This window comes from Phytophthora sojae, assembly GCF_000149755.1.
Source record: "Phytophthora sojae unplaced genomic scaffold PHYSOscaffold_1, whole genome shotgun sequence".
In the NCBI taxonomy this organism is placed as follows: domain Eukaryota; phylum Oomycota; class Peronosporomycetes; order Peronosporales; family Peronosporaceae; genus Phytophthora; species Phytophthora sojae.
This window is the reverse complement of record NW_009258115.1, coordinates 4,760,297-4,785,038: the sequence shown is the minus strand read 5'-3', so window position 1 is coordinate 4,785,038 and position 24,742 is coordinate 4,760,297. Positions and strand designations below refer to the sequence as shown.

The 24,742-nt window shown below is 53.2% G+C and overlaps 9 protein-coding genes across 9 annotated transcripts; 3 read left to right on the top strand and 6 right to left on the bottom strand.

Annotated features, from left to right (window-relative positions):
- Positions 1-1,039: 1,039 nt before the first annotated feature.
- Positions 1,040-2,039, top strand: PHYSODRAFT_392284 (hypothetical protein; the record flags this gene model as incomplete). Its single annotated transcript, XM_009516847.1, has 2 exons — positions 1,040-1,309; positions 1,761-2,039. Coding segments are annotated over 2 exons (549 nt in total), but the record flags the coding sequence as incomplete, so codon positions are not given.
- Positions 2,020-3,013, top strand: PHYSODRAFT_353446 (hypothetical protein). Its single transcript, XM_009516846.1, has 3 exons — positions 2,020-2,369; positions 2,440-2,706; positions 2,783-3,013. Exons 1-3 carry the CDS (start codon positions 2,145-2,147, stop codon positions 2,822-2,824), a joined length of 534 nt encoding a protein of 177 aa, XP_009515141.1. The 5' UTR covers positions 2,020-2,144; the 3' UTR covers positions 2,825-3,013.
- Positions 3,014-3,056: 43 nt separating this feature from the next.
- PHYSODRAFT_477390 (hypothetical protein) lies at positions 3,057-3,713 on the bottom strand (the record flags this gene model as incomplete). The annotated part of the gene is made up of 3 exons (XM_009516845.1): positions 3,057-3,149; positions 3,223-3,465; positions 3,540-3,713. 3 exons carry the CDS (start codon positions 3,711-3,713, stop codon positions 3,057-3,059), a joined length of 510 nt encoding a protein of 169 aa, XP_009515140.1.
- Positions 3,714-3,759: 46 nt separating this feature from the next.
- PHYSODRAFT_472775 (hypothetical protein) lies at positions 3,760-4,492 on the bottom strand (the record flags this gene model as incomplete). The annotated part of the gene is made up of 3 exons (XM_009516844.1): positions 3,760-3,982; positions 4,071-4,310; positions 4,422-4,492. 3 exons carry the CDS (start codon positions 4,490-4,492, stop codon positions 3,760-3,762), a joined length of 534 nt encoding a protein of 177 aa, XP_009515139.1.
- Positions 4,493-4,682: 190 nt separating this feature from the next.
- On the top strand, positions 4,683-5,041 carry PHYSODRAFT_284148 (hypothetical protein). The gene has a single exon (XM_009516843.1). It carries the CDS (start codon positions 4,713-4,715, stop codon positions 5,004-5,006), a length of 294 nt encoding a protein of 97 aa, XP_009515138.1. The 5' UTR covers positions 4,683-4,712; the 3' UTR covers positions 5,007-5,041.
- A 66-nt stretch (positions 5,042-5,107) lies between these two features.
- PHYSODRAFT_469657 (hypothetical protein) lies at positions 5,108-6,984 on the bottom strand (the record flags this gene model as incomplete). The annotated part of the gene is made up of 8 exons (XM_009516842.1): positions 5,108-5,170; positions 5,228-5,272; positions 5,345-5,608; positions 5,684-5,752; positions 5,823-6,184; positions 6,263-6,506; positions 6,586-6,826; positions 6,908-6,984. The coding sequence occupies 8 exons, from the start codon at positions 6,982-6,984 to the stop codon at positions 5,108-5,110; spliced, it is 1,365 nt and encodes a 454-aa protein (XP_009515137.1).
- A 1,963-nt stretch (positions 6,985-8,947) lies between these two features.
- On the bottom strand, positions 8,948-17,256 carry PHYSODRAFT_343670 (hypothetical protein; the record flags this gene model as incomplete). Its single annotated transcript, XM_009516841.1, has 14 exons — positions 8,948-9,263; positions 9,341-10,121; positions 10,197-11,803; positions 11,888-12,031; positions 14,974-15,102; positions 15,182-15,259; positions 15,320-15,747; positions 15,822-15,938; positions 15,993-16,161; positions 16,226-16,323; positions 16,410-16,464; positions 16,546-16,642; positions 16,716-16,794; positions 16,992-17,256. The coding sequence occupies 14 exons, from the start codon at positions 17,254-17,256 to the stop codon at positions 9,078-9,080; spliced, it is 4,233 nt and encodes a 1,410-aa protein (XP_009515136.1). The 3' UTR covers positions 8,948-9,077.
- A 505-nt stretch (positions 17,257-17,761) lies between these two features.
- On the bottom strand, positions 17,762-20,927 carry PHYSODRAFT_284146 (hypothetical protein). Its single transcript, XM_009516840.1, has 3 exons — positions 18,118-20,927; positions 17,865-18,087; positions 17,762-17,778 (listed from the first exon to the last, which is right to left on the bottom strand). The coding sequence occupies exon 1, from the start codon at positions 20,918-20,920 to the stop codon at positions 19,433-19,435; it is 1,488 nt and encodes a 495-aa protein (XP_009515135.1). The 5' UTR covers positions 20,921-20,927; the 3' UTR covers positions 17,762-17,778; positions 17,865-18,087; positions 18,118-19,432.
- A 2,228-nt stretch (positions 20,928-23,155) lies between these two features.
- PHYSODRAFT_477298 (hypothetical protein) lies at positions 23,156-24,188 on the bottom strand (the record flags this gene model as incomplete). The annotated part of the gene is made up of 2 exons (XM_009516839.1): positions 23,156-23,421; positions 23,987-24,188. Coding segments are annotated over 2 exons (468 nt in total), but the record flags the coding sequence as incomplete, so codon positions are not given.
- Between the last annotated feature and the right edge of the window lie 554 nt (positions 24,189-24,742).

The window sequence follows — 24,742 nt, the reverse complement described above, 5'->3', positions numbered from 1 at the left end:
GAGAACGCGTCATCGTCGTCGTCTGAGTCTGAGTCCGAGCAGGAAGAGCAGGAGCAGGAGCAGGAGGAAGTTGAAGAGAGCGAGGACGCAGCGGAGGAGATGGAGGTGGATGGAGACGGAGAAGGAGAAGAAGGAGGAGGAGAGGGAGAGGAGAAGGAGGAAGAGGAGACGAGCAGCAGCTCGGACAGCGAGGAAGAAGAAGCCACGCCCGTGGTGCAGGCACAGGAGCAGAGCTCGGACAGCTCGGACAGTGAGGCGGAGGCGGAGGAGAACGTGGTGCAGAAGCAGGAGGAGAGTTCCGACAGCTCGGAGAGTGAAGAAGAGGACGTAGAGGAGGAGACGACACCGGTGGTGCAGAGTAAGGATGAGAGCTCGGACAGTGAGGACAGTGAGGAGGAAGAAGAGGAAGCTATGCCGGCGGTGCAGCAACAAGAAGAAAGCTCTGACAGCTCTGACAGTGAAGACGAAGTGGAGACGAAGCCGAGAGGACTGGTTAAGCAGGAAAGTTCGGACACGTCTGATAGTGAAGATGAAGTGGAGCAGGAGGCGAAGCCGGTCGTGCAGAGCAAGCAGGAGAGCTCAGACAGCTCCGATAGCGAAGATGAAGTGGAGCAGGAGCTGGTTGAGACCAAGCAGGAGAGCTCGGACAGCTCGGACAGTGACGATGAAGCGGAGCAGGAGGCGAAACCGGTGGTGCAGAGCAAGCAGGAGAGCTCTGACAGCTCGGATAGTGAGGAAGAGAAGGAGGAGGAACAAGAACAGCCGACGAGACAGTCCGCCGAGAAGAGGAAGCCGGTGAAAGTGCTCACCCCGATGGAGGAATGCCCTCCGAAGAAGAAGGCCAAGCTCGAAACGCTGAAATCCAACGAAGAGAAGATGGTGCGGCGTATTTTACAGCCATTGTCCAAGGGCCAGTTGTTGGAGACCATCATAGCGGCGTACGTTTATTTGTATCGTGCGAGATGGTAGTGGGCGAGTTGTTGTCCTGGTTTTTAACGTGTTATTGTGCTTGTCCTGCTTTCATGCTTGCCCTCCGGACTGTAGTGCTTTAAAATACCATGAACTGTACGCAGATTTGACGACCACTGCTGAAAATGTTCTTTCTCAACGGAAGGTTGCTGTTCATGGGCTTGCACCGGAAACCGAGACGATCAAGTTGAAACAGCGCTTCATAACCTTTGGTAAGGTCGAAGACGCCACAATTATCCGTGACAAGTCGTCGGGCAAGTCTCTTGGCTTCGGATATGTTACGTTTGCCGAGTCCAAGGCTGCTCAGCAGGCAATCCGGACGCTGAAGATCAAAGTAGATGTGAGTTGCTGTTGTTATGGATTGCGGATTTGCTCACCACTAAACATAAATTCTTCGCAGGGTCGCGAGGTGTCGTGCACAAAGGCCGGGGACGACGCTAACGAAAAGCCCCCAACAAACGCTGTTTTGGCACCGCAGCAGCCTCGGGAAGGGCGGCAAGCTAACAACGTAGAAGCTGTCGATCGAAAATTGTTTGTCCGCTTTCTTGCGAAAACGACAAGTAAGGACACTCTTCGCAAGGCCTTCGAGAAGTTCGGCGAAGTGGAGGATGTTCACGTAATGTGGGATCATGCAACAAACCAGAGCAAGTGCTGCGGCTTCGTTGTATTTCGTGAGAAGGCTGGAGCTGACAGCGCTTTGAGGTTTTCTACGGTGAAAATCGATGTACGTTTTTGTATTGTTGTTTGCTCCTTTTGTACCACTGACGATTGTGTGTTGCTGTCGCTTGCAGGGTAACTATGTGAAGTACAATCTCGCTGCGGAAGGTAAGAAAGCATCTGCAGACCTCTCGCCCGATCGAACGCTGATGGTGCGTGCGCTCGCGAAAAAAACATCAAACGACACTCTTTGGAAGGCCTTCGAGAAGTTTGGTGAAGTTGAGTCTACCCATGTGGTACGGAATCGCTCAACAAACGCGAGCAAAGGCTACGGCTTCGTAACTTTTCGCGAGAAGGCTGGAGCTGACAGTGCTTTGAAGACCCCAACGATGAAGATCGATGTACGTCTCGTGTATTGCCTGTATTTTTGTTTGCCCTGCTAACGTGTGTGCTACTGCTTTCGCCTTCACTGCTAGGGCAACAATGTTGCGTACGCTCTCGCTGGTGAAGGGAAGAGGATGTCGCCCGACGAAGCTCCCAATCGAACACTACAAGTGCTCTCTCTCTCGAAAAAGACAACAACCGACACTCTTCGTAAAGAGTACGAGAAATTCGGCATGGTGGAGAATGCTTTTGTGGTCTGGGATCATGCAAAAAACGAGAACAAAGGCTACGGTTTCGTTACGTATCGCGCGAAGGCCGGGGCTGACAACGCGTTGAAGTCTCCTGCGATGAAGATCGATGTACGCCTTGGATATTTGTTAATTTTTCTTGCTTGCTTCGCTGACGTGTAATATGTGCTTTGTTCGCTAGAGCCACGATGTCGTTCACGCTCTGGCTAGTGAAGGAAATATGCACCACCTGAAAGAAGCGAATGCTCGGTCGCTGATAGTTCGTCACATCTCAAGGTCAAAAACTACCGAGGAATCTCTTCGCGAAACATTTGAACAGTTCGGTGAAGTGGAGAGTACTCATGTGGTGCGGGATACAGAGACAGGGGAGAGCAAAGGCTTCGGTTTCGTTACTTTCCGCGAGAAAGCAGCAGCCTTACAGGTTCCGCAGAAATCGATCAAGCTCCATGTACGTCCTTCATCGTCATTACTGCTTACATATTTCACAGTTAGTTACCTATTTTGTGGCGTGTTCTTTTTCACAGGGAAAGAAGGTCTTGTGCTTGCCGAGAATGGCCCGCCGCTAATGGCATGCACCTTTCATCACGTTCCCAAGTACCCAACCATGCAGTGGTTCGGTTTGGTTGGTAACCGGACGCGTTCGTTAGGCCGGAGCCCCTTTCTCAAAGTGTACCTTCACGATCCGCCTTTCAGAGGGCAAGGCGGCGGCTATAACGTTGCCTATAGATTTTTCAAGACTTCCTTAGTGAAGATGCACATGCTTTTTGTTACGAGTTCGAGTGTGCATTTCTATTCCGTTTACTGAGAATCGACCGAAGAGGCCCGACGGTAGGCAGCAGCGAGTGTGCACGTGTTTTCGCGGCACAGGTCTACCTTGTTAACTCCATCAAGCTGAATAGCCGAAGCGTTAGAAAAAAATCACGAGATAGAGAGACAAACAATAGTGAGCGAACAGTAAGCTTACCTTGTCGAAGAAGATGAGGCCCGCCTGCTTCTCGATGACGTCTAGCGGCGCCTGGAAGTCGCGCAGGTCCTTGTTCTCCGGGATGACCTTGTTTGGCAGAATGAAGCCTGCCGTGGCAAAGCCTTCCCCGCCACGCTTCTCACCCAACACAACCTTGAAGAAGTGCGTGGGGACAGCGATGGCGTCCGGCGGAGAGCTCAGCACAGGGTAAGACACCTCGTACTCCCCAGTGCGCTTGTTTTTCTACGAAACATACGCAATACGTCAGGAAACACAAGAGATCGACATTAAAATAAAACAAGAGTTGGTAGCCCCACCTTTGGTAGAAACAGCGGTCCAGTGATAACGTAGATGGCGTCGTACTTACCAGCCAGGTGACGCATAAAGCCTTCAAGGCGTGCCCAGTAGCCTCGGTTGAACCCAACGCCGACCTGTGGTGACATGTTGGTCATCAGGAAGCTCTCGTCCATGGCCTCCTGCGAATGACTCATGTCGCCTTTTGGTAATCAGCAACCAATTGCGTTGCAAGCGTCAGCATCAGCCCCTTGTTGCCATCGCAGCGATAGAACATGCACACATACGAGCTGGCGCGAGATGGCCCTTATCGTAGCCGCTCTTGAGGTATCGATTCGGATGCACCCTGAACTGTTCAGGGACGTCCTTATCCACCGCGAACTTGGAGTTGGCTCGATCCGTCTCTTGCTCCACGCGCAGCGAGTCTCTGGTCAGGTACTCCATCACCCACGCCGCATTGCGCGTGCTGCCACGTCACAGACACCAGATCTCAACTCGTCAGCACCAACCAACACTCTGCGTTAAAAAAACACAGTGCAAAGTTGCCACCGCACCGATAGTCGTAGGACACGACGTATCCCGAGCGCACGTGGACGTTGGCGTCCGAGGGCATTCCGTAGCGCAGCGCTTCATGTTTCAGCAGCGTCTTGGGCTCCAGCGGTTTGCGGTCAGTCGGGATCGGAACGCGTCGAGCGCTTCCTCCACTCTTCTCGTCGTTCTCCTCCACCCCCAGCAGAATGAGCGTCCCTGCGACGCCAATGGAGATGCCCAAGGACACTCCAGCCAGCGTCCGCCTGCGTATCCATTAGTCCACTACGTCAGTCCACTCGTCGCATTGGCCTTCAACCTGCTAATGTTTGTACAGCGAGCATGGCAAATCGCTGTGCGGTGACTTGCAGTCGTACCGCAGGCTCGCCGGCAGCATGTTGTAGAGCGAGCGCGACGCCTGCGCGCTCCGACGCCGGCCCTTGGCCATCCTCCCCGCCGCACAATTGACACGCACAGTGGACGGGTGGATCCACTGTCAAAATCTGAGTCAAATGGGTATCCGAGTGGTGATTGGATGAAATAAAACCAATAATGACCATCGTTGGCCAAAATTAATTTCGACGTAATGCTCGCCGATCGGTGGTCTCGAAGCGAAGCGACACAAAGTCAAACAACTGCCATTGGCATTGACACTCGCAGCCGCAGCCATGTCGAGGAAGAACAACCGCAACAAGATCAAGGCCCAGTACGAGCTGGAGGTGGAGAAGGAGCGGCTGCGCAAGGAGAAGCTCATGAAGAAGCGCGAGCGCAAGGCCAGCGCGCAGAAGGGCAAGGAGACGGTCAAGAAGGTCTCGGCCAAGGTGCTGCGGCGGATGCGCATGCGCCAGATGGAGAAGGAGGCGCGCGGCGAGATGGACGTGGACGAGGACGACAAGAAGAAGGCCAAGAAGGACAAGAAGAGCGACAAGAAGAGCGACAAGGACGACAAGATGGAGGAGTAGACGCGCCCATTTAATTCCATTTCGTTTTGTGCCAATTTTGTGGCTGCAGAGCGTCAAAACTGGGGGGGAGTGGTGCTGCCTTTAGGTGTGTCTGAAGCCGGCTAGAGGTTGTCGAGACACCCGGACATGAAGCTGTCACGACGCTCAGTGTCTTGCAGCGTTTCCTGCACCAGCACAAGGTGAGAGAGAGAAAGCAGGTATTGATGGATATGTGGGCGAACCTTGACGATTGAGAGGAGCATGTCCTTCCACGCTTGGTCCAAGGCCTGTCACATATACAGAAATGGAGGGGTGAGAGCGTGAACTGGTTGCGGTTTGGATGTGCAGAGCGCACTTACGGCCGTCTTCTTCTCGATGTCGGACGCGGTGTCGAAGATGTCGGTGACTACGGAGGATGTGGGGTTGCCATGCAGCGCCGAGGCGGACCTGGATGGCCTGATTTCCTTGGTTTCTTTCACTCGCGCCTTGAAGGGAAGTAATGAGCCTGCTTCAGAAGAATCGACCGTAGGCCGCACGCGAGGGGCGAGGGGCTTTGGGAATAGCTGCTTGCCCAGATGCCGGTCGGTCGGAGTGATCTCTTCGCCGTTGAGTCGCAAAGTATTCTACCACGTGCAGAATTCCACTTCAGGTTACTGCAAGTGCCCAATATGCCCTGTTAAAGTTAGTAGGCGACTTACGCTGATTCGGGCGCCGACGTAGCGTTTGAGAAGAGTCTTGGCACAGACAGGGTTGTTGGAAATAAATACCTGCAAGCAAGAAACAGACGCGTAAATGAAGTGAAGAACGACAAAGTTATTCACTGGCACGGGAACAAACCTCTTCAGCTTTCGAGCCCATGCTGCTCAGCCAGAGCAGCTCATCAAACGACTGCAGATCGTTGTACGCAAAAATGAGCCTTCTCAGTCGCGTGAACAGCTTGAGATTGTTGCTCGTAGCGCTCGCGACTGCAGACACTATCTTGCTCATTCCAATGTAGCGGAAAGAGATGGCGTTGACGAGGCTGTGCGCTTTGGTCAGCTCAAGCACCTCGAGGGCATTCCCATAGATCACCAGGACCCGGTAGTCGCCATACACCTCTACCTCCGAGAACCCATTGTTGTTGTTGCACACCGTCAACTCTTCCCTACTCGTGGGTGACACCTCGCGCTCCTCGTAGCCCACATGTGACACAGCCTCTTCTTTTCCAGAAAGCCCCCACGACGACAGCAACTCGCGAGACTCCTTAACGCCGGTCGGAGAGTGAGCAAGTTCTGAACGTCGTTCCCACGCCGCCTTCACACACGAGATAGCGTGCGCTCGGGCTGCTGTTTCGGCATCATCACCGTCTTTAGTTGGTGAATTCGCGTGTAGCAACGCCTCTCTTCGATCGGCATCACTCAGCGGCTTTAGATCCAAATGCTTTAGCGACGGAAATCCCCGAATCATGCGCCCACGGTATTCAGTTTGATTCGACGCGCAAACTCCGTTTGAGTCTAACCGCAGCTCGCTGATCGAGGTTACCTATGCCAGGTAAGATAGCACCAAGTGGTTAATTCGCAATGCTCTGATAATAAAGAGGGCTAGCAGGGCTTCTATCTACCTGAAAGAGGGGCTCGATCGACTCGAATGTCTCCAGCTTGTTATTCGACAGGAAAAGCCGCAGTAACGATGGGAGCTTGCCGATCGGGGCGACGCGGCTGATCCGATTTCGACGAAGGTTCAGCTCAGTGAGCAGCATCAGCCTGTCGATGTTCTCCACCGTTGATATCATGTTCCCGCCCAGGTTGAGTACACGCAACTCTTTCAGCTCGTTCAAGTTCTGCATCTGCTCAATCTCGTTACTTTATCGAAACAGACAAGAACAAAATATGTCATGCGTGTTAGTTGACCCGTAGCAATCCGGTAAAAAAAATCGAGCGAACCTATGCAAGTCCAGCACATCCAGGTTTTTCAAGCACTCCAGGTTTTCAATCGTGCGTAATCGATTTTTCCCCATCATGAGTACTCGCAAGTTGGGCACTAAGTGCAAATTCTCGAGTTTCTAAGCGAATAACAAAAGGGAAGTGTTAGTTTCCACTGACGGGAGGATCATCAGGCTAGACGAGGTGGGTACCTCAATGCGATTGTTGTAAAGGTCGAGGAATATAAGATTGGGTAGCCCCAGCAGATTTTCAATCCGCCTGATGACGTTGTTTTGAAGATTGAGCAGTCGGAGAGTCTGTTCACCCTCAAGAAGAGGAATCACAGGCAGGTTGCGACGATCGAGATTCAACCGCTCTGGATTTGACGCTTTCGTCTGGATCGAGGACATCGAAGACAAGTGTTAGCTTCGTGCTGGTGGCGTGATCATGTAAGGATGAAGTCAGATCACCTTCTGATTCCTATAAACGATAGGCACGCCGGGAATTTCCGCAGTCACTGCAAAGTGCACCTATCCTTGGTCAGGTCAGCGGCTATACGATATCTCAGTTCCCAATTCATGCTTGCCGCACTTCGTACCTCTTGGTTTGGAGCACTAACAGGGTGTTCCCCAGACCCTGGCGGCTTTGAGTCACTCGAAATTACCGCATCTGCTTGTGTTTTGTTCGCGTTGAGGCGGCCATCTACACCACTTATTTGACCATCGGTCATAGTGGCTTGGAGCGTACGCGGCAGCTCTCCATGACGATGCCAAAGTGCCTATGGCCCATTGAAACCATGTTAGGCTGGTATCCACCACTGAAACCTTTAGTTGCCACGTACAGAGTTTGACGAATCTAGCGAGCTAGACAAAGCTTCAGGTGGCCTCCTGTTGTGAAACGAGATATAAGCACCGCGTATGCATCATAGACATCGGCTGCTTTTACCTCACGTATCCTCTAACATTGTCTTGATATGCTGAATACCGCGTATCAAGGATCTAATGATCACCAAAACACCTTAGCTCATGCAGTGCCAGCAATACATTCCTTCAACACAACAGCAAATACCTACTTCACTAGCCGTAGCTGGACGTATTGGTGTTTCCTTGACAGAAACTTCGTGATCTCCATTTAGTAGTTCTCGCGAGGTGCTAGACTGAAAAACACAAATTGTAGATAGGGTGGGTGAACACGCCAGCACATTGTTGTTTGCACATGTGGTTGTACTCACCGATTCAACTGTGGAGCGGCGTTGTTGGTAAAGTTGTTGATGCGGGGGTAAAAGATGCCGTCTTCGACTAGCCGGAGCCGCTAAACCAACAGGAATCGAGCGTTGGGAAGTAGCAGAAACAGCTCTGTTGGCTCCTGCGGTATTGTAAATGGAGCCGTTGACAGTAGCTGCGGAGCCCACCGCCCCCAATGGATCTTCAGGGGCGCTTTGCTTTGTCCACCGGACGCTCTGAGAGTTCGATCGTGCTTGTGCTTTCCGTTCATTAAGCACTGGCGTCCGCAGAGCTGGGTTACGCACTAAAAGCGCTGTGGTGAGAGGTCTGTCCATGCAACAGGATAGAAAATGGCATGGCCCTTACTGCTGGGGTCGCTGAGCTCTGGGAATTGGCTAGTCCCCGCTACCACAGGCCTCTTGTCAAAGCTTCTGCCTGGCGGTCCTAGATCTCCAGCGGCTGCTTTCGTCTGAAAAATAAAATGGCGAGTTAATGGCAGGACCAGGGCATGCGGACACAATGCAGCTCGTACGAAGCTCGACAGGTTTTCCTTGCGCGCCGCAGCGATCTTGCTGAAGAGTCCAAGTGCCACATTTCCCTCAGCGCGCCTAGGAACAGTTGGGACTCCTGTCGTGGCTGCGGTGGACATCATAGCCGAGGAGGACCCAGAAAGATAAGCCGTCTCCATTGCCGTCCTCTACGGGGCTAAACCAAATGCGCTGCACACGAAGAGACACAGTGAAACGCTTCACCGCACGGCCAGCCTCGGTAGCTCTGATCAGCACGCAGCACAAGACGTCAAGACAAGTGAGCCACGGCAGCAACAAGCAGGATATATGCGTTAAAGGTATTTTGTGTGTTGGCTTGGTTATAGCTAGCCAGAGGAGACAGAGCGGCCGGAGGCTGCAGAACAACAGCGCCATCTTTTCTTTTGGCCCGGCCTCTCCATTCTCCTCTTCGCCCCTCACTTAAGTCTCCGGCTCGTAGTCCGGGTTCTTTCGGAGGATAACAACGCCTTCTAGCACGTTCGTCAGCGGGAGGTACTCTTCGGTCGCGAGCTCCGCGCGGTCCTTCACATTCAGCAGCACGGGCGTAGTGTGCGTCTGGAAACCAGTGATAGACTTGGGGCGACCTGCCTGACCCACAATCTCAACCTGCAGGCATCAAAGCAACAGAAGAAGCGTCAGTATTGGCGTTCAACCTATAGCGAGCAGAGATAAAATGCACATACCGCCTGGCCGACTCGGACGGACACGGGGAGAGGGTTCAGCTCTTCGTCCAGCGTGATCAGCATACGGGGCTGCATTGCTGTGGCGATACAGTAGAGAATGTAGTGGGACGTGTCCAGGATCGTGTGCTCCATATCTAGCGACGCGTGCAGGATCGTCAGCAGTCCGCTCACTGCCACGCGAGACATGATCAACCGGTCTGAGTGGAACGGGTGCAGGGTCATCAGACCCTTGCCCATGTGCAGCAAACCCTGTGCGATACGAACAACGAAGAGGTGGTTTGCCTCCCGGCTGTAGAACTCCGACAGCTGACGAAGCAATCCGGCCACGCGCGAGTTGTTCGTACCAGCAGCAACCAGACCAAGCGCGAGAATAGCATTCTGAGCGACACCCGAGTCAACATCGTGCGTAAGGCGCGACAGTGTGTCAATCAGTGCGTACTCCGGGTTCGACACACTGAGCAGCGCAAACGCCAACGGCACGGCGCGACGCACTGCCACTTCACCGTACTGCAGCAAGTGGTCAAACGACCGCATCGCCATCTCACTGCCAATGCTTTCGCCCATCGTGATCAGAGCAATACCAAGCACGGCGACGCTCTGGTGCTGTGCCTCAATAGGGTCCTCAATGTGTTCAGCGCACGTGCGCAGGAGCTGCTGCACCTTCAGCACGTTACCGGAGCCGGCGTAAGCGCAGGTCTCCAGAGTGATGGCCAAGTACTTCGACATCTTGTGCTCGATAGTCTTGGCAGCTTCCAGCATGGCCTCCACGCGTTCCTGGCGGCTGCACAACACATCACAAAGTAAGTGTCCTACTCATCGTTTACTCCAGTAAATGAATATGCAACTCAGTACGTACCCAAGGTACAACAGTCCAAGACCAAGAGCAAGGAAGCGCGCGCAAGAAGAGTCCAGCTCAGTGTCCGAGCTCTCCATCAGTCGCTGCATCAGCACGCTGCCAGCCTCCTCGTCGCAAGTTCCCACCTCTACCATACCTAGCGCCAGTGCAGCGTACGACACCTCCTGGATGTCAGCATTCTCGTCGGCGTGGGAAACCACCGGGATTAGCAGCTCCGATACATCTTCACGAGCCGAGCCCGCGTACGCAATGCCCAGACCCAGGCAAGAAGCGCAGCGGATGGAGCAGTTGCCCGAGTCAATGTGCTCCGACAGTAGCGCGAGGGCAGGGTCGCAGTCGTTGCGAATACCGGCACTGACAACACCCACACCCAGGATAGCGCCGGCCTTGACGTACTCATCGCCAGAGTAAAGGTACTTGTCGATCTGCGTGATACCCTCCTCCACGTTCCACAGCATGATCATACCCAGCGACGCGGCGGCGCTCATCATGCCGTGCTTCTTGTTCTTGTACAGCCAAGTGTTGCCCTCGGGGGTCATGAGCTTGTCCGTGCCGTAGCCAGCATTCACCAGGGCGTTAACAAAGGTCGAAGCCAAGTTAGCACGAGCAGAGTCCGCTGGCTGCGAGCCCGAGTCGCGGCCACGACCCACACTGGCCGTCTCCGACAGATGCGACTTGTAAATGTCCTCGGGCGTCTTGGCCTCCATGACGTCCAGATCACGGGCCAGCGACAGGAACTTGTCGCTCAGGTCCGAGTTGCCGATGATCTCGTTGGCCGACGCCTCGCTCTCGTCCTCGTAGAAGCAGCGCTGGCGGCCCAGGATGTAGCCCATCTGGTTGCGCACCACGTCGTCCTTGCACTTCTGGAAGACCTCGGCCACGAAGTCGTCGTTGCCCACGCGCAGCGCCACCCGCAGCGCGTCCGGGTACTGCTCCAGCCGCAGGAACAACGAGTAGGCCGTGTTGAGCAGGTTGACGAGGTCGTCCGCGTCCGACATGAAGTCGGCGCAGGCGAGCAGGTACAGACACACGCGCTGGTAGTTCTTCTCGTCGATGTCGGGGCTCTGCAGGAGCTTGGAAAGCTGCTGCACTTCAATGAGGATGTCGATGGCCTCGGGCTCGGCGTTGTGCTGCATGTGGAACGGCACGATGGCGTCCACGATCTCCAGCAGGTCGCGCACGTCCGGGTCCACGGCGTCCTCGGCCGTGATGCGGGCGTTGTACTCCTCGCCAACCTCCCCGGCCAGCGAGCGCACGAACTCGTGGCCCCACGAGCCCAGGTCCGTGCTGTTGCCCAGCAGCTTAAACTTGAGGCTCTCGCGGCTGCCCTCCTTGGCCATGGTCATGGCCAGCACGGCCAGCACGTCGGCCATAAGCTTCTGGGTCTCCCCGGCCTGCAGCGTCTCGTACGCGGCCTTGAGGTCGTCGTACGAGGGCCGCAGGAACTTGAGCGGCTTGGGCACCGACGTCATGGACGACGTGGCCGTGCGGATCTCGCGGCGCAGCAGCTCCAGCGCCAGCTGCTTGACGCCCAGCTCCTCCTGCTTGTCGCACACGCGCGCCACGGCCGTCTCCAGGTCCTCCTTCAGCTTGCGGTCCTCCTCCGACTGCGGTGCAATAAAAAACATGAAAGATTAGAGGAAGGAAGAGAGGAAGGAAGAGAGGAAGGATCTTTTCTTGTCAATACGCACGAGCTCCTCCTCGACGGGGGCGTCCTCCGCCGGGTTGGTGGCCTTGGCGGCATCGGGCGTCTTGTCGTCCTTGGCCGCAGCAGGGTCCTTGGTGGGCACGGGGATCTGCGCCGTCTCCTTCATGTTGCTCAGCTCGGCCGGTTCCTTTGCGTTGTGTGCGCGTTCCCCCTTCAAAGGATCTTTTCTCCTACGCGCGCGGATTGGCCGTTATTGAAAACCAATCAGATGAATTGTAAGGTTTAGTGAACAAAAAATGCGCACTTTGTAGAGTACTAATTTTCAGGAAAAGTAATGGAGCACTTCCAGCAAAGTGAAATTTGAATGATAAAGTTAGTTTTCTTGAGCTTCACACCCGCTGCATCACTTGGTCCAGCCCTCCTTGTTGTAACTCCGACGGGTGAAGTGATGGTTTTGTGTGGATCCTCCCGTTGTCGTAGTAAGACTCGCAGCAATCGCTGTCGCCGTGCTTTTGACTGAAACAAGGGCATTTGCTGTCATCCAGTACCAGTTGACAGCAGTCGCAGCAGCACCACTGTCGCTTGCTATAGCGATCGTAAAGGCAGTCATACCAGAGCTCGCAGTCAATCCAGACGCATTGGCTGGTACAACAGCGCCAAATGCACATGAAACACGAGATATACTCGTCGCAGATTCCGCACTCCCGGAGTTCATCAGCACCGTGAGATGTCGCCAGGCCTACGCAAATTGTTGCCGTGGTGGCGAAGGCAATTAGAGCCATTGCTGCGTATACAGCCATGACTATAGCATCGAGGTAGACGTAAATCACCCCATCACTGGCTTCGTTTACATCGAGGTGTCGGTCCAATCGGCGCAGGTCGAGCGTGAACCAACTTACTAGCACAAACTGGAAAACTAAGGACGATCCAAACTCCATTGCTGACAAAAATGTCGACATGTAGACTGCGTAGACCACACATGCCACGATGACCGTGATGATGAACGCAACTGGGCCATCCTTATGGATTACCAAGAAATCGCTAGTCGCGGCAAAGTATTTGCGCAGGAAGCTGAGAGTCGTGCGAGTTTCGACGTGTTTTGAAGTGACACCCGTACCAACCGCAGGCCCGCCAGCCTTTACCATGGCAGCATCGTGGATATTTATCCGCTTTCTGCCTCGAATCGCATCGAATAGCAACACTTCGAACGTCCACGCAAGTATCAAGCTGCAGTCAAAAAGCCTAATGTTTGTGTGGAATTGCTTGTCCAATCCAATCCATAGTACCGCCTCTGCCAAGCTGAATATTAAGAGGAAAAACCACTTCGCAACTTTCACCTCCCGCGCTAGGAAGGCGCATCCAATCACCGCAACTAAGGCCACGGCGGCTCCTATCATCAGCTTCAGGCCGAACAAATCGAAAGTCGAGGAATCAGGGCTACAAAACGTTGAAAACGCCACGGCCAGCATCACAATGAGGCAGGGCTGGCACATCGGGTTTAATCATTAGGTTTTAATATAGGTTTTATAGTAAAACCTGTTGGCCACCAAAACAGCCAACAGGTTTTTCCCAGAGTCAGTTGACTTGGAATAAGAAAAACTAGCTTGACCAATCTGTTCTATTGTGCTTTATCAACAAGTACACGACGTCCTAGCTTCTAACTTCGACGCGTGTTAGGAGGGTACCAGAAAACAAAAGGAAGGCAAGTTGAAGTTACCTTCTCGTAGCGAATCACAACTGCCGAATACAGTATGTCGACCAATCAGGTTCCAGTATCCTGGTATGAGGCTCGTACGTACCACAGAATTATACATCATAGTGTTCGATTGAAGGAACTTCAGCTTGCTTATCGCGACTTCCTTTCCTGCGTCTGATACCAGCTCCATCACTCGTGACACCACAAAAAGATATTATCGTCGACTTTCCTGCGTCTGATACCAGCTCCATCACTCGTGACACCACAAAAAGATATTATCGTCGACTTTCCTGCGTCTGATACCAGCTCCATCACTCGTGACACCACACGAAGCAAAAATATGAGCGTCGAGCTGACTGCTTTCCAAGTGTACTGCAATAAGATGAAGACGAATCAAGATCGACGTTATATGGAGCTCGAAGAGAAGGTGAAAAGCGTATACGACTTTTGGGTGACAACGGGTTCGCGGTGGCCGACACTCAGAGAGCTGGCTTTGAATGTGTTCAGCTTAGTCGCTTCGAGTGCTGCATCCGAGCGCACGTTTTCGACTAGAAGCTTCATCCACAACAAGCTTAGAAATGCGCTGAGTGCACCGAAAATCGAAAAGCTTCTTTACATCAAGGCCAACCACAACTACAAGCGCGTAAACGGCGATAGTTACGAGAATGACCAAGAACTCAGTAGTGAAGAGTAGTATTTGCATTATAACTAGGTTCTATTGGTTTAAACCAAGGTAAAACCAAAAACCTAATTCCATTTCAAAAAATCGACAGGTTTTACCAGCCCTGCAATGAGCCGTTGCAGTGCGAGGTAGCCAAGTAGTGTGCGCCGAAATATCGTGGAGGCACTCGCTGATGAATTCATCACAGTTGCTGCTTGCTGTCCTTAGAGCTGTAGGCTGAGTTAGGTTGGCCCTTGTGTCTGAGATGGGGAAATGACTGGATAGTTTACACGTAGCAGTACAAGTGGTCAGGCTCACAGAGAAGCGACAACGCTGTTTTAAGCCGGAGGAGAAAGCTAAGAAGGGATCTCGTTATGAACTTGGGATTGAGCTGAAGTTGCGTTCTGATCCGTGACGGTACTCCGACTATTATACCTCGAGGGCAGATACACTTTGAGACCTTGAAAGCGATCCGAGGTGGGCATGAACACAAGAAAGAAAATCGTACCAAAGGAAGTGCGGAATTTGTATATGATAATTAAAGCCGCGTTGGCTTGTTTTGCGATTCAATTTGAGGTCCAGCATCACCTAGAAGTATCTTTTTGTGAGCGCAAATACACCAGGACTTGAGAACCTCAACTCAGTTAGAAATGACATGAATTCAAATTCTTTGACGTCCTTTTCATGAAAGTTCGTGACATACCAGTGATCTTAGAGTTGCGGGCCCGTCCTATGCGCTATGTGCTGTTTTTTCATGCTCCATGATTTCTACTTGCTCCGCGAGGCAGCTGATCGAAGTTTCTAGCTGTGCGATGATCTGAGCTTCAATAGGTGAGATTCCAGGTGAAGGAGCTGATGCCGACTGTGCTTCCAGTTCGACGCGAAGCTGCTGGTTTTCAGCCTAGTGTGGGCAGATCATCAGTAAGCGATATTTGCCCTGAAAACTGAAGTGTCGATCGTCACGGGTACACGCCACCCACCTCAAGCTTGCTCACGTACGCTTGCGTTTTTCGTCTCTCTGATTCTAGCGCGCTCAGTCTCTCGATAAGATACTCGATCTGTAGCACAACGAATCGATCAAAAGCAAATTCCTGCTGAAACACATCTGCAAAACGCACCGTTTTGACGTGACTATCTGCTGTCGAAGCGGCAACTTCGCCACCATCGCTATCGCTGTCTTCATTTCCACTATCGTCTTCACCATTCTTGTTGTTGTCGTCGTCGTCGTCGTCATTGTTGCTTCTATGAGTCTTTTGACGGGTCATATCGTTGTTCGATGCTTGAGGGATAAAGCTGCTTTGGGTCTTCGGTGACACTAAGGCAGGTTTCTTGGAAACCATCGATAGTTTGGTACTTTTCGTATTGGCTTGCTTTCCGAGTGTTTCCAGGTAGCAGATCTCGACGATGGTGTCTTTATCGAGACCCCAATCGAGGAGCAAACTACCGAGAGTCATGCGCTTCTCTCGCGACTCCGTGGCCACTTGCTGGAGAAAGCGGTTTCGGACGCGAAGTAGGGAGTCCAGAGTTTCCAGTGCGCTCGTTGTCACTACAAGTCAACCAAACAAAAGTAGCTTGTCAAAGAACCGCGCCGCCACCGACAAAGCGAAATATAGTGCTTACCTGGTTCTTTCATGTTTGCGAGACCTAGCACAGCGAGAGTCTTATTGCTGTTGGCGAGCGTATCGATAAACGTCTCCGTTCCTTGCCGTGAGATTTGATTTTCACCAAGGTTGAGGCCTGAATCCAACGATTAGTATCGAAAACTGTGCTGATTTCTTGTACACCACCTACCCAGTAGCCACTTGTCGTTGTAAAGTGCGTCGCAGATTGTTTCAGCTGTCGCGTCGCCGAGTTTGTTTCTGGACAAATTAATCAGAAGCTCGGGCATTGACGTATTCGGGGCTGCTTCACCTCGCAAGCTCGAACTCCACACCGCTTCATCCTTGATCACACCGTGAAGCTACACACAACATCATAGGTGAATACTCCAAGGAACTTCACGATACTAGGATGCCATCGCTTACGGTGATGATTTTGGCGATATGATCTCGCGCGTTGTCAGTTATGTTGCAACCAGCTAGGGAGAGCAAGTGAAGCTTGGGGCATTTCCCCAGAGCCATCGCTACAGCTATCAAATTGACCAACGGAGGGATGGTGGATAGTCAATAATGTCCGATTCGCATGGGCGAGTAACAGGAAGACCGGTACCTTCAAGTCCTTCGTCGCCTAGGTGGGTGCCACTGAGGCTGACGTCTTCAAGCTGCTGACAGTGAAAGAAAGACTATTTGCCGAACAGCAAGTTACAGGACGGAATGGGTATCGAACGCGAGCCTTTTGGACGAACCTTTGCGAGGGGAGGCACGACCTCAGGAAGTATTTTCACTCCAATGAGGTGAAAGCGCAGCAAGTCGGGCGTCTTGTATGCGGATGAGCAGGCCGATCTAGCAAGTCAGACAGTGCTCGTTAGCCTCATTAGTGAGAAGGTATGACGTGAAAAACTGGCTGCGTACCAACCTCACGACGACTGAAGCGCCCTGGTTTTCATAGGCGAATGCTCTTTTCAAGCCCAGACGGTCGAACATGGTGCGCAAATCTAGGAAACCATGTTGAATAACTTCAATACTGTCGAAGTTTTGCATACTGTATCGTATCAAACCTCGGTTTATCGCCACGGATCCCAGTGAAAGGCTTATATGATTGCAGTGTTTTGTCTTTTGAAGAAAACCCATGTGGAACTTAAGCTATATGGGCCATGAATGTGTTAGAGCGAATGAATAATTGCACGCAGACATGACGACCCCGACTCAATCATCACCTCTTCTCCCCCAAAGCGGTCGAGTTTAAGCACGAATCGTGCGTCTCGCAGTGCCGTCAGCAGCCTCTCATCGGGATCCGCGTGTTTTTCGACGCAGGCGTTCAGGTATCGGCGTTGTTCAACGGTGTAGGCCTCTTTCGATTTGGAGACAGAAGAAGCACCGACTCGCCGCGCGTGGGCTTTGGCTGCCAGCACATTCTGCTTGCGCTTGTAGGCGTCGATCGAGAGCGGCGTGGTCATCGGGTGGTCGGGTCTCGTATTGGCGGCGACGTCGCTTCACGGCTGCTCACTCGGTCGTTTCACATTTGGCGACAAACGACTTAGTGCAGGCGATGTCTCGGTCGCGGTCGACCCCCAATTGCTTCGTAGCTGGCGACGGTGAAGGATGTCAAACATTTTCTTAATCGAGTGATACGATAGAGGAAAGCTCAATAATTTGTTTTTGTGGGTTTGAAAGCGCATTTTACACTCGCTGCATTATCTCGTCCAGATCCTGTTGTGGTGCTCGTAGCTGCACGGGAATTATTCTCCGTTTACTGGGGAATGCATCACAGCAATCCCATGCGTTATGGTGCTCGCTGATAAATAGGCACTTGTTGTCGTCGCCCGACAGAGAACAAACGTCGTCGTCACAGCACGTGCAACAGCGGCAACAATTGCAATCACACTCACACCAAAAACAACAGCCACAGATCTTCAAGCTTCCCAAGATGGGAGGACCGCTCATGGCAAGTCCTGCACAGATTGCTAATGCAATCCCAATGGCGACAAAGATCATCGAAATATACCCCGTCACTAAGGCAGTATCGATATAGACGTAGACAACACCGTGGCCGGCTTCGTACAGCTCAAGGTGTCGGTCCAGTCGGCGGAGGTCGAGAGTGAACCAACTCAACAGCACAAACTGGAAAACAAGTGACAAGCCGAAGTCCATCCCCGACAGAAACTTCGACATGTAAGCTGCATACACCACACAGGACACAATGACCGTAATGATGAACGCAACGGGGCCATCTTTATGAAGTCACTCCTTCCGTCAAAATACGCCTGCAAACACGTATCGGGCGTGCTCTCGCGGGGTGGCCCAACCCATCCTGCCGTACCAAATTGTACTATGCTTACATCGTGCACTTTAGTCCGCTTCCTGCCTCGAATCGCATCGAATAGGATCAGTATCAACGTCCAAAGCAGTGAGAAGCTGCAGTTGAAAAGTCGAATTGTCGTGTGGAGTAGCTTGTCAAAGCCGATCCAAATCGCCACCCCTGCAAGACTCAGCAGCAGGAGAGAGAACCACTTGACGACACTCGTGCGCCTCGCCAAGAAGACGCACCCGAGCAGCACAAGTAGAACCGCGACACCTCCAAGCAGCAGACCCAGACTATTCGAGTCGAAAGCCGACTGGAGAGGGCTGTAGAATACGGAGAGCGCGGCACCTATCGTGACCAACAGTCGTTGAAGTGCGAAACAGCCCAGTAGTACGCGCCTAAACTTTGCGGAAAGTGGTGCGCGGGTATTCATCACACTCTTGTTCGCTGTAGACTACGCGGGTCTTCTTGTCAGGAATGGCGAAATGGCGAAGTGGTTTACGTGCACATTTAGAATACAGGGGTTTCAGACCACAGAAAATTTGCACCTTCAAATATCGCACTTGGGGGCTGCAGTCAGTTCATTCAAAGCGGGAATGGAACTCCAGCCGAGGGGTGCGGCGTGGAGGGTTTCTCGAAGCAAATTCTAAACTGACCTACCAGGCTACCTCGCTATCCTTGTTGCGCTCACAGCCAACAGTGTGTGTAGGCTGCTCTATGTCGGCAAGCGCTTCTTCTCTTGTTGCAAAGCGAGATTTTCCTCAACTGCAAATCATCCAGTGTCAACAATATTGTTTTGGAGACGAGAAAGTTAAGAAGAGACCTCACTACAATAATGCCAAAAGCTTGATGCGATTGTGTACTGAGACTGTGCTGGCTTACACCGGTGGAGCGCGTCTACGTCTAAATCGTCGTGTGGACCCATCGTTTTACGCTGAGAGGATTGTAGTGCTGTTTGACCCCCTCGTATCCCTGTGCACCAGACAACACGAGTTAGCTAGATTTACACAACTGATCAGAAGTTTCCACAGTTTTAGCAGATCAAAGGCGCGTTAAACCCCCCAAAGGTTTGGGCAAACCTGAAAACAATATCGATACTGTGCGCATTATCAATGGATAAACTGCCTTCTCAATCAAAGCAAAACTACTGCTGCGTCGCTCATTTCATCACTATCCACGCAGCAACTATCTCAAAACACTACTCTCAAAGCGTAGGCTGCAACATCTGCGCCTCTCAATGACGGCGGCACGAAGACCCGGAAGTCGTCAAAGCACACGGCCACCCTCTCGTCGCCTGCCTCCCCACCTTTCTGCTGCCGTTGACTGCCCCGCTACTGGCCCCCACGCTGCTGCTGGAACTCGCGCTGCACCTCCTCGGCCGACTTGCCGTACGTCTCCGGGACGAGCTTGAGCGACAGCGCGTAGAAGATGGCCAGCAGCACCACGAACGGCACGTAGCTGTAGTCGTCGAAGGCGTCGGCGATGTACGGGTAGGCGACGCCGACGATGAGGTTGCAGAGCCAGTTGACGCCGATGCCGATGGACGTGGCGGTGGCGCGCACTGAGTCCGGGAACAGGTCGGCCGTGATGACCCAGACGAGCGGCCCGAGCGTCGCGCCGAAGGCGATCACGTAGAGCGCCATGAAGACGACGGACAGCGCCGCGACGTCCACGAGGAAGGCCACGGTCATGAGCACGGCCATGACGAACATGCCGGCGATGCCCCAGAGGATGAGGTTCCGGTTGCCGAAGCGCTTGGCCAGGAAGCCCGTGAAGAAGGCCGGCCAGATGTTGACAAAGTCGATGATGAGCGTGCCGACGCGCGGGTCCGAGATGCCGGCGTCCTCGAAGATGGAGTTGGAGTAGTAGAAGACGGCGTTGATGCCCGAGAGCTGCTGCGTGCACGAGAGCAGCATGGCGCAGGCCAGCGGCAGGCGGTACTTGGGCGAGAAGAGCGACTCCTGCTGCGCCGAGTCGTTCACGAGCGCCTGCTCCGGGTCGGGCTTGCTGGACGACTCGAGCCACGACAGCGCCAGGTACACGTTCTCCTCGCCGTAGAGTCGAGTGATGACCTGCTTGGCCTCCTCGCGCCGGCCCTTCATGAGCAACCACGCGGGGCTCTCGACGCACATGGACGGAGCCAGCAGCAGGAAGAGCACGGCGAGGACGGCCGGGAAGCCCGCCAGGTAGCGCCAGCCGCTGCTCGTGTTGGCGAAGAAGAAGCAGATCGCCGGGAACAGGATGCCGATGGTCACCGAGATCTGCAGACCCATGCCGAGCATGTTGCGCAGGTGCGGCGGCGACAGCTCGTTCGTGTAGGCGCCGAGTGTTCCCGTGGCGGTGCCCGAGGCGATACCCGCGATCATGCGGCCGACCGCAAACGCCCAGACGTTCGACACGGGCGTCTGGATGGCGGCGCCTGCGAGCATGAAGATGCAGTTGACGAAGAGCAGCTTCCTGCGGCCCCACAGGTCGCTGAAGTGGCCGCAGCAGAGCGAGCCGATCATGCCGCCGAAGATCCAAGCATTGACGGCGAACGTCCACTCGAGCTTGGAGTGGCCCGGGAACATCAGACAGGTGTCCTCGGCCACGGGACGCGCATTGCACTCGTCCGTGTTGCTGTACTGCGAGAGGTTGGTCTGGGACGACGACCACCCGCTCTGGAAAGGCTGCAGCAGCGCCACGAGCAGACTGGAGTACAGGATCCAGTTGGGCTTGACGTTGCGCTCGGCGGCTTCGTCGTACGCGGGGGCGAGGTCGGCACCCTTGGGCGTTGTGGCTTCGGAGTAGACCGGGTCCGTTAGTGCTTCGGACGGCATGCTTGGTTGGCTGGCTGGTTGGCGACTTGGTTCTTCTGGCTGAGTGGTAACGAGGAGCAGAAGCTTCCGGTCGTGGGAGGGCAAGCTTGACAGGCTTGCAACTTGGTTGGTTGAGCTTTGGATGACCAAATGGAAAGTGAGGTGGGGACGATGGAGCCTACAGTAGATCGGTTGCACGCTCGAGATGCATGGCTGGTGTGCCGGGAAGCAAGGGAGTGCTGCTGTTCTACTTACTGCAACCACGATAGTCGAGCAACTTGCTGCCGTGCAAGCCCTTGGGATACCGGCCACTTGATTCATATCGCGATGATGGCATGCACCACATCCACCACTCGTAGGGTCGTTATTTTTGCTAGTTTTGCAGGTGTATCGCTTTCGTGACAGCCCGGTCAATTTGGATTTGGGACTTCAACTTGTGTCGGCATTGGAGTAATCGCTGGTCAAATTTGCATGGACAACGCAGTCCTTTAGCTGCATAGTGGATCAAAATCACAAGTATCGTTGCTTCAGTTGCTAAGGATCATTTTAAGCAACACGCAAGCGTAGTCCAAATATTTTTGCTGCATCGAGTCCGCTCCGATAACTTTGGGGACATGTTGAAGACTCACACGCTGTGCCGGTGCGGATACCCGCCCTACACTACATGCACTTGATTTATTCGTCGCTGCAGTGGGCGCGATAAACGCGCTTGGACTTTGATTGTTACCTGACGCGGTCACCAAGCAGCTCGAGCCGTAATCGACTCACTTGACCATTCATTTGACCACTTCAACTTGGGAGCTATCCAACGACATAAAAGGGCTTGTTGTTGCTTTCGCGTACATACAACATCTAATTTGTGGCAGCTACTCAATGACCTGCCGCTGAGGGCATGCCGCTGTTATATTTATTTATCTATAATGGCACACAAAGGATCGGCAAGCCGATCCCCTAGTCAAGTACGTGTACTCGCCCCTCCAGGTAGGTATTGTGCTTTGCATCCAGTTTGCCCTCCTATTTAGTGCACTACCCAGTGTTCGTACTTAGCGGTAAATCAGAGTTGCTCAAGTAAAGCACAATAAATAATCGCAGCAGATACTTCAAGATCTGCTGTACGGTCTCAGGCTGAGACTCTCAGCAGCAACCGCGTGCCACTACTATCGATTTCCCAGAAAAACCTATGCCAACTATATCAGTCGTAAAACATATTTAAAAAAAGAGAGAGAATTACGAAGCAATGTTTTTATTTTGCACTTTTCAAACCAACCAGCACTTGATCGAGGTACATGCGAGAAAGAGAGAGAGAGAAGGTAGTCTATTGAACCTTAGCTAATAGCTGCCTGGTATGTTCTAAGTCTAGTGATCAGAGCGGGCTCTGTCTGTTTAACCCACGCCGAAGGCTGCGGAAGGGTATCCATCGGATTCGCTTCTGGGCCTATGTCTGCAAAACAGTCGAGGCTTAGTTGAAACTGCATTCCTTGTATCTTCGTTGGCGCTCGAAGGCGCTTCCGACGAGCTATTGCGTTGAGCTGGCGCATACACGTTTGTCCCTCGTGCACCACCTGATTCCGTGTTTGCCAGAGCAACGCAATCCCGGCGCTGCAGAGTACCCACCAGATTTGGCGGAGAGACTCCCCGTTCTCTGTTCTCCATTGCCCGTAGCGTTGAGAGATCCTGCGCTGTAGCCGTTCCCCCAGTGGCGGTGCTGTCCGAGCCGCGAAGTAGCTTTTGTATCCTTCGAGACAGTCCGGTGAGACTTCATGACCCAGCCAGTGCTCGAGACAGCGCCGCCAGAATTGCTGTGCTCGAACACAGGCCCAAGTGATATGCGTGCTCGTAATGTGAACCTCTGCACACGCCACGTCCCTAGGGCACCCCTGATAATCACCTTTACCTTCGTAGAACAGATTCAGCCGATGAGTCGCCAGTCGGTAGGTGACCCACACTTGGACGTTCGTCAGCATATTGCCGTGCGCCCAAAGATGCTTTGGTAGTTGGCTTTGGTGGCCTCGAATTCAGTCATCGGCTCCGCTCCGCCCATTCCGTCAGCAGTTGATCCAGGTTCGGGCTTGCTGCTTTCCTGAGTCGCTTGTTGGGCTGTTGTTTTAACACGTGAAGGATTCTGCGATTCCTCGTCGAGTCCGGTACTTGCCACGGATATCCGTGGATCTGTGGGTTTGCCTTGAACACAAGTCCTCCTGTGTGCTTTTCGAGCGCGCTAGCATCAGCGCTTGCGTCGTCGTGAGACTTGACTTGTCACTCAATGCCGTTGGGCCTGTGCTCCAGCACGATAGTTGCCGATCCGTTGTTGGAGATTCCGCGTACTGTAGAATCTTCCACCTCGACCGACCATGTATAGCTGTTACTGAGTGAAGGAGGCCGTCTGAGCACCAGAGCGGGCGGTCGTCCGAGCAGTTGACCGATGTCGAGCCTGGGTGAACTGAGTAGAATGGCTATGAGCCACCTCTCCAGCTTTGCGATGGTGTGACCGGCAGGGAACCCACCCGCAGTGGGCACCACACCTTCTACGAGCCCTGGGGAGAGCCGGGCTCCTGGGCTCTTGGGTGAACCCAAAAAGTCGCGAGCTCGGGCTCCTGGGCTCTTGAGTTCAATAGGTTAAGTGAAAGGAGCCCTCCAGAACTGTGAGCCCTCGTTAAGGGCTCCCCCTCACCTGTGTTAAATATCTCGCTGATGATTGGCCGTCATTGAAGTATCTCCAGGTTCTAACCTGAAAAGGCATAGGAAAGAGGGCTTCTCCTTGAGGGGAAGGAAGGACGATCGGCGACGCTGGGGTGGCCTCGGAGCGGCTGTACACATATGAGCGGCGCGAGATCTTCTAGTCTGGTGATCTTTGAGCTCGATCTTCTAGCGTGGCGCATCAATCACGCGAAGTTGCTCGCCTTAAGTCTAGGTAAAATTGGCCAATCAGATATTACTATGAAGAGCCCGTCATAGATTTGAAGCTAAATTTGGGGAGCCCTGGAGGGAAGCCAATGGGGAGCCCGAACCAGGGCTCCTTGATCTCGTACTTACCATGAGGGAGCCCGTTTTGTGCGAGATTTGGCTCTCGTATTAGGGGGAGCCCACTTTTGAAAGTAGAAGGTGTGGTGGGCACTCTCACCTCATAGACATCTTCAGAAGCTCTGACGATACTTAAACTTGCAATTGATGTCACCTTGATTCGGTCGTATTTGCTGCGCTGGAGTGACGGTGCATTGCTGTCCGGTATCCAGGGGTTGTCGGCCCACGCAAATGTGCCCCACAAAGCTTGGATTTCTTCAGGCGCGGGATAGATCGAGGTACATGCATGTAGTCCCACATTCCGTTATAAGCGTGGACTGCGTGTCCATGCAAATTTGAAATTTGGTGCATGGACACGCAGTCCACGCTTGAAATTTCAAATTTCAAATTTGCATGGACACGCAGTCCACGCTTGGTCAAATTTGAAATTTGACCAGCGATTACTCCAATGCCGACACAAGTTGAAGTCCCAAATCCAAATTGACCGGGCTGTCACGAAAGCGATACACCTGCAAAACTAGCAAAAATAACGACCCTACGAGTGGTGGATGTGGTGCATGCCATCATCGCGATATGAATCAAGTGGCCGGTATCCCAAGGGCTTGCACGGCAGCAAGTTGCTCGACTATCGTGGTTGCAGTAAGTAGAACAGCAGCACTCCCTTGCTTCCCGGCACACCAGCCATGCATCTCGAGCGTGCAACCGATCTACTGTAGGCTCCATCGTCCCCACCTCACTTTCCATTTGGTCATCCAAAGCTCAACCAACCAAGTTGCAAGCCTGTCAAGCTTGCCCTCCCACGACCGGAAGCTTCTGCTCCTC